The sequence below is a fragment of the Dama dama genome, chromosome 22, assembly GCF_033118175.1.
Source record: "Dama dama isolate Ldn47 chromosome 22, ASM3311817v1, whole genome shotgun sequence".
In the NCBI taxonomy this organism is placed as follows: Eukaryota; Metazoa; Chordata; class Mammalia; order Artiodactyla; family Cervidae; genus Dama; species Dama dama.
Genome location: NC_083702.1, coordinates 1,335,964 through 1,343,631, shown reverse-complemented (window position 1 = coordinate 1,343,631; position 7,668 = coordinate 1,335,964). Strand labels below are relative to the sequence as shown.

The window sequence follows — 7,668 nt, the reverse complement described above, 5'->3', positions numbered from 1 at the left end:
TTATTAGCCCTCAGTGATTGACTTCTGGAAATTTGGTATGCACATCTTGTAGAAGGAAAAAATTCTGCAGCAGAGAAAGCTGAGTGCATGAAGATAAATGATGCCTGCTGTTTCCGAGGCTGCCGAGAGGGCGGTCCTGAGCACACATGGTTTATGGTGTCGTGGTTCTGCGAGCCCTCTCGGCATACGCAAAAACCGGGAGGAGAATAGATGACCCCACACCTCTTAGACTCAGCTCCGTCAGGGGCCCCGTCGGCCTGGTTGCCTGTAAGACTGTGAAGCTGAGCAGGACGAGGCTTTGGGTGTCACCGTTGCAGGAAACTGGGGCTCGAGAGGATGGTTGTATTCTTGATCTCTGGGGAGTCCCTGGGACTGGGCGCCAAGCGGGGGTCCTTGGCTTTATGCAGGAAGGAATTCGAGAGGGAGCCGTAGCAAAGTGGAAGCAAGTTTGTTGAGAGAGACAGGTGTGAGGCTGCCAGGGTTAATACCATGACAGGCGGCCTGGACCTAAGTTTTAGCTTCCCCCGAAATGGTAAGATTCCCTACCCCCATCAAGTAACCTGGAGCCAGCCAATCAATATGCGCCCAACAAGAACAAAGGGAGAGCTGAAAAGCCCGCGAAAGTCTGTACGGATAGAATTGCTTTGCAAACATGTAACCAATCCGCTTAAGCCAGTTACTAACCGCTTTTGCATATCTCATAAATTTGTGTAACAAGCTTGAGCTCGGCGCTTTCTGACCCTGCACCATTGTGATGTTGGTGGCAGAAGGCCCTGGCTCGAGACAGTAATAAACTTCCCTTTTTTTGCGAGTTGCATTGTCTTGGAAGCCTTCTCTCTCTTCCCGCTCGGGGATTCGGACATCGGGCATAACATTTGGGGGCTCGTCCGGGATCCCTTGACCGGGAGAAGAGAACGCTTACAGAACAAAGGGGAAGGATAAATAATAACACCGGTGCTCAGGAAGCAGGGAGGCAGCCGACTCCGCTGGAAGGCTTTTTATAAACGGGGAGCCAGTCGGCGTAAGGCCTGGGCCAGCGGACGCGCTGGGAGGCAGCCGACTCCGCGGGAAGGCTTTTTATAAACGGGGAGCCAGTCGGCGTAAGGCCTGGGCCAGCGGACGCGCTGGGAGGCAGCCGACTCCGCGGGAAGGCTTTTTATAAAGGGGGAGCCAGCCGGCGTAAGGCCAAGGCCAGCGGACGCGCTGGGAGGCAGCCGACTCCGCGGGAAGGAAAGTTCCTCTCCCGATCCCGAGTCTGATGAACAGCGGACGTCATTCGGTAAGGTGAATCTGCCACCGGGAGGCAAGAAAATTCAGGGGGCCCGAAAACCCAGCGCTGTGTCGTCGGCCGACGTTTGTTTGTCCGTGTGTTTGTCTTTGGCTCTCCGTGTTTTTTATGTGTGCCGGCATTGTCTCTAGTCTCGTTCTCTTCTGGTGCATTGTTCTCTCTCACTTCTGACTTATTCTCTTTCTCTCTCTTCCTTACCGTTAATTCTTTGACCATGGGGCAAGGAGAATCTACCCCACTTTCTCTCATGACTGACCATTTTTCGGATGTCAGGGCCAGGGCCCATGACTTGTCTTTGCTGGTCAAGAAAAGTAAATTAATAACTTTTTGTTCTGCAGAGTGGCCCGCCTTTCAGGTTGGATGGCCTCCGGAAGGCACCTTTCAACCGTCCATCATACAGGCTGTGAAGGAAAAGATTATGGCTCCTGATCCCTGGGGCCATCCGAGTCAGGTCCCCTATGTCATGGTCTGGCAGGATCTAGTGGAAAATCCGCCTAAATGGTTAAAACCTTTTGTTTACAAACTTCCTAGTTCCTCCAGTTCACAGGTCCTGGTGATGGAGACCCCCCCGGAGGAAACCAAAAAGAAAGAGGACCCAAAACCAGTCCTTCAGGAATCTTCTTATCCAAACCTGATAGATCTAGAAATGGAGATAAGGCCTCCGCCATATGTGCCCTCCTTGCAATCCCCTCCGAGGAGAGAAGCTCCCACAGGTGAACCGAGAGGATTAAGAGGGCCAACGGGAACCAACCATGAGGGGGGACCGGCATTGGGGACCCGGGGGAAAACTAAGGGAGATAAGGGTAAGCAAGACCCTGGGGACCTAGAGTTACCTTCATCCACTGTTCAGGCGCTCCCTGTCCGAGTGGGACCAACTAACCCGGACGGAGAGCGAACCTATCAGTACTGGCCCTTTTCCACGAGTGACCTGTACAATTGGAAGACCCAAAACCCTCCTTTCTCAGAGAAGCCCCAAGGCCTCATTGACCTCTTAGATTCCATTTTGTTCACTCATAATCCCACCTGGGATGATTGTCAGCAGCTGTTGCAGGTGCTCTTCACCACGGAAGAACGGGAGCGAATTCTGGCAGAGGCGCGGAAACGGGTACCAGGGGTCGACGGGAGGCCAACTGCCCAGCCTCATCTTGTGGACGAGGGGTTTCCCCTGTTGCGGCCTAACTGGGATTTTGAGCGAGTGGAAGGTAGGGAGCGTCTCCGAGTATACCGCCAGACTCTAATGGCTGGCCTGCGGGCTGCAGCAAGAAAGCCGACAAATCTGGCAAAGGTAAATTTAGTAAGGCAAGAGCCCACTGAAAGCCCGGCAGCCTTCCTAGAGAGGCTGATGGAAGCTTTCAGGCAATATACACCTATGGACCCCCAGGCTGAGGAGTCACGCGCTGCAGTTTTGTTAGCGTTTGTGAATCAGGCAGCCCCAGATATTAGGAAGAAATTACAAAAAGTAGAGGGATTGGGAGAACAGACAATACAGGATTTACTGAAAGTAGCTGAAAAGGTATTTAATAATAGGGAGACCCCAGAAGAAAGGGAAGAGCGAATTCGGCGGGAGGAAAGGGAATTAGCGGAGAAGATCAGGAAAGAAGACAGGGAACATAGGGCTAGAGAAAACCGGAAGAACCAGAAGGAGCTAGCCCAGATTCTTTTTGCGGGGATAAAGGCTGGAACAGAATTGAGGGAACCTCGAAACCCCCGGACGAGAGAAAAAGAAAAACCAAAAAGGCAGGCCCTAAAGAAGGATCAGTGCGCCTACTGCAAAGAACAGGGGCACTGGAAAAACGAGTGCCCTAAGAGGGACTCAAAGAGAGGAATGACCCAGAGAGAAAAAATCCCCCCTGGAACTCGAGTTCTATATGCGGGGGAAGACAGTGACTAGGGGAGTCGAGACTCGGCACCCCTCCCCGAGTCCTGGGTAACCATACATGTGGAGGGGAAACCCGTTGGCTTCATGGTAGATACTGGCGCCCAACACTCTGTTTTAAATAAAAAACTGGGACCAATGTCTAAGAAAGCCAGCTTAGTGCAAGGAGCCACGGGGACAAAAAGATATTGTTGGACCACAGAATGGAAAGTAAATCTGGGGACCCACCAGGTGTCCCATTCGTTTTTGGTGATACCAGAGTGCCCAGCCCCTCTACTTGGAAGAGACTTGTTGACTAAAGTTAATGCTCAGATCCATTTTGACCCCGGGGGAATGTCAGTCACGGATGGACTTGGACAACCGATACATGTCTTGTCCCTAGCCTTAAGGGATGAATACAGACTTTTTGCGCCTAAGCCCTCAGAGACCATAGCACTAGATGTACAACCGTGGGTCCATAAATACCCATTGGCCTGGGCAGAAACAGCAGGAATGGGACTAGCTAAACAGAGACATCCGGTCGTCATCGAGCTAAAGGCCGAGGCAATTCCTGTGAGGGTGAGACAGTACCCTATGAGCCAAGAAGCTCGGCGGGGGATCACTCCCCACATTCGACGGCTCATGGAGGCCGGAATTCTCAGGCGATGCCAATCCCCTTGGAACACCCCCTTACTGCCGGTGAAGAAGCCAGGGGGGACGGATTACAGACCTGTCCAAGACCTGCGAGAAGTCAACAAACGGGTGAGTGACATACACCCAACTGTCCCTAACCCGTATACTCTCCTGAGCAGTTTACTGCCTGAGTACACTTGGTACACTGTGCTGGACTTGAAGGATGCCTTTTTCAGCCTACCCCTGGCAGTCCAGAGCCAGGAGATATTTGCCTTTGAGTGGACTGAGGGGGAAGGCCAACCGGTAGTACAATTAACTTGGACCCGCCTCCCACAGGGGTTCAAGAACTCCCCTACCTTGTTTAATGAGGCTCTGAGTGAGGACCTCTACGAATATCGGGCTTGCCACCCAGAGGTCATTCTGCTACAATATGTAGATGACCTTATGTTGGCTGGAACCACAGAGGAAGCTTGCAGCCATGCCACTGGGGACCTATTACAGACCCTAGGCATCTTGGGGTATCGCGCTAGCGCAAAGAAGGCACAAATAGCCCGGCAAGAGGTCACCTATTTGGGGTATAAGATCAGACAGGGGCAAAGGTGGCTAACCCAGGCCATGAAAGAAACAATATTGCAGATACCAGAGCCCAAAAACCCTCGCCAGGTGAGAGAGTTCCTGGGGACTGTTGGATATTGCAGACTGTGGATTATGGGGTTTGCTGAGAAGGCCCGGCCCTTATATGAGGGAAGTAAAGAGACCCCAAAGTGGACTTGGACTGAGCCAATGAAACAGGCTTTCCAGACACTCAGACGGGCCCTACTAGAAGCCCCAGCCCTTGCCCTGCCTAACCCAAATAAGTCATTCCAGCTGTTTGTAGATGAAAAGCAAGGAATAGGAAAGGGGGTCTTGACTCAACAATGGGGACCATGGAAGCGGCCGGTAGCATACCTTTCGAAGCGATTAGACCCGGTGGCCGCTGGGTGGCCCCCTTGCCTTCGCATCATTGCAGCTACAGCCCTCCTCATCCACGACGCTGACAAGTTGACGTATGGACAGCAACTCTCGGTTTACACCCCCCACGCAGTGGAAGGGGTTTTAAAGCAGCCGCCGGGTAAGTGGATCTCCAATGCCCGCTTGACACACTACCAGGCCTTGCTGCTCGATGCCCCACGGGTGCGTTTTCAGACCCCTTGCTCCCTAAATCCGGCCACGCTCCTACCCAACCCAGAGAAGGACAGCCCTCTCCATGATTGCAGTGAGATACTGGCTGAGGCCCTGGCGGCACGAAGAGACTTAACTGATGTACCCCTAAGCAACAGTGAGCTAGTATGGTTCACCGATGGGAGCAGTTATGTAAAAGATGGGCAAAGGAAGGCGGGAGCCGCCATAGTTGATGATTCAGGGCGGACGATATGGGCTGAGACACTACCCCCAAACACTTCTGCACAAAAAGCAGAATTGATTGCCCTAATACAGGCTCTGGAGCAAGCCAAAGGGAAGAGAGTCACCATTTTTACTGACAGCCGATATGCTTTCAGCACTGCCCATATTCAAGGTCCCATATACCAAGAAAGGGGATTTCGGACAGCTGAGGGAAAAGAGGTCAAAAATCTGCCTGAGATTCGCAGGCTCTTGGAAGCTGTCCAACTACCCCGGGCAGTAGCTATAGTACATGTCCCCGGTCACCAGAAGGGAGAAGACCCTAAGGCGCGAGGCAATCGTGCTGCTGATGCGGCCGCTCGAGAAGCGGCTAGCCGGGACTATGCCGCCCCCATATTAGCCGTGGGCCTTCCACCCCCTGGTATGGGGACCTTGCCACCAGTTCCCGAATATTCCCTCCCTGATCTCGCCTGGATCAACAAGGATACCACCCTCCAGAAAGATGACCAAGATGGATGGTACCGAGACCAAAACAACAACCTGATCTTGCCTGCCACCCTGGGTCGTCACCTGTGTGAACACCTGCACACAACTACGCACTTGGGAGAAAAAAAGACCCTAACACTTCTCCAGATGGCCTGCCTGAGGTTCCCTCGACAAAATGCAACTGTACGAGAGATAATTCAAGCCTGCGAAGCGTGCCAGCTGATGAGGGCAGAGAAGAAGCAGCACTCGGGAACGAGGTACCGAGGGGAAAAGCCAGGGCAACATTGGGAGATAGATTTCACCGAGGTAAGGCCAGGCAAGTATGGGTACCGCTATCTGTTGGTACTGGTAGATACCTTCTCAGGGTGGGTAGAAGCTTTCCCCACTAAGGGAGAGACAGCAATAGTGGTTGCTAAAAAGATCTTAGAGGAGATAGTGCCTAGGTATGGGCTGCCAGTGACTATGGGCTCTGATAATGGACCTGCCTTTGTGAGCCAGATTGTACAAGGGCTGGCCCAAGCTCTGGGGACGAAATGGAAGTTACATTGCGAATATAATCCCCAGAGCTCAGGACAGGTTGAGAGAATGAATCGGACCCTAAAAGAAACTTTGACAAAGTTGGCAATAGAGACTGGCGGGGACTGGGTGACCCTCCTCCCCTTTGCACTCTTTTGGGCACGTAACACCCCTTATAAGCTGAATCTTACTCCTTTTGAGATTCTGTATGGAAGACCCCCTCCTGTGTATCCTATTTTCGAAGGAAAATGTCTGCCACCCCCTACTTTGGGACAATTCCAGCAAACTCTGATAGCATTAAGTAAGGTGCATAACCATGTTTGGAAATTGATTCGAGAGATGCATGAGGGCCAAAACAAGAGGGCCCTCCCCTCACATAATATTGGCCCAGGTGATTGGGTTTGGGTAAAACGACACCAATCTAAAGTATTAGAACCTAGATGGAAAGGCCCTTATGTTGTTCTCCTTACCACTCCTACCGCTGTCAAGGTCGACGGGATTGGACCCTGGGTTCACTGCAATCACGTGCGGCAAGCTACATCGGAAGAACAGGAAAAAGCGCGAGCAGAATGGAAGGCGAGTCCTCACCCGTCAAATCCTTTGAAACTGAAACTCGTCCGCTGGGAGGCCTCCTAATTCTCCTGCTGATAGCAGCTCTCATCGACCCAGGAGCGACCAGTCATAACCCCCATCAACCTGCTAAGATCACATGGAAACTCAACGACGGGCAAACTCATGAGCTGCTCAATGAGACCTCAGGAATCCACCCTCCAAACACCTGGTGGCCAGACCTGAACTTCGACCTCTCAAGCCTCTTCGCAAAGCAGGATGGTCTCTATGATAAGTACTATAGAGATGGGATAAAAAACCATAGGTTGGGGTTTTGGGCTTGCCCGGGCTATGTAAAAAATAACTGGAAAACCTGTGGTGGCATAGAAAGCTATTATTGCAGGAGCTGGAGTTGTGTGACCTCTTGTGATGGACCCCAGAGGTGGGATGTCGGAAACAGAGATCTAGTTAGCTTCACCTTCAAGGACCGTAGACACCAGGGGCCTCAGGTACGAGTACGATTTAACCAGGAACGGGCGAAAAAAGAAAACCGCTGGACCTCAGGACTGACTTGGGGTTTTCAACTTCACGTAAATTGGCCCGGCCCCTACCCAGGCGAGCTTTTAATCATTAAACAGGTTATTGAGCCGGTGCAGGTACATAGTTTAGGTCCCAATCTGGTCAAAGCATTACAGGGGCACAAGGCGACCCCCAAGCCAACCCCCTTCAGACCAAGCTTGCCAGGAACATTTAACATCTCTTCTACCCCGAGCCTCAGAGGCAAACTGACAGAAACCCCTGGCCCTCTGGCTGTTACCATTAGCTCAGCAATTCAGGACCCCCTATGGGCCTTAGTGAATGCAGCCTTTACGGTCATAAACCATACCAACCCTAATGCAACCCAGTCCTGTTGGCTTTGTTATAATCTTCACCCCCCCTTCTATGAGGCCATAGGCCTCAA

At 52.1% G+C, this 7,668-nt stretch overlaps 2 protein-coding genes across 2 annotated transcripts; both read left to right on the top strand.

Annotated features, from left to right (window-relative positions):
- The first annotated feature begins 1,502 nt into the window (after positions 1-1,502).
- Positions 1,503-3,179, top strand: LOC133043455 (uncharacterized). Its single transcript, XM_061124315.1, has one exon. It carries the CDS (start codon positions 1,503-1,505, stop codon positions 3,177-3,179), a length of 1,677 nt encoding a protein of 558 aa, XP_060980298.1.
- A 39-nt stretch (positions 3,180-3,218) lies between these two features.
- On the top strand, positions 3,219-6,808 carry LOC133043454 (protein NYNRIN-like). The gene has a single exon (XM_061124314.1). The coding sequence runs from the start codon at positions 3,252-3,254 to the stop codon at positions 6,792-6,794; it is 3,543 nt and encodes a 1,180-aa protein (XP_060980297.1). The 5' UTR covers positions 3,219-3,251; the 3' UTR covers positions 6,795-6,808.
- The last annotated feature ends 860 nt before the right edge of the window (positions 6,809-7,668 follow it).

Excerpts from the sequence above, each read along its gene's own strand:
- LOC133043455 (XM_061124315.1), top strand. The coding sequence starts at position 1,503 with ATGGGGCAAGGAGAATCTACCCCACTTTCTCTCATGACTGACCATTTT.
- LOC133043454 (XM_061124314.1), top strand. The coding sequence starts at position 3,252 with ATGGTAGATACTGGCGCCCAACACTCTGTTTTAAATAAAAAACTGGGA.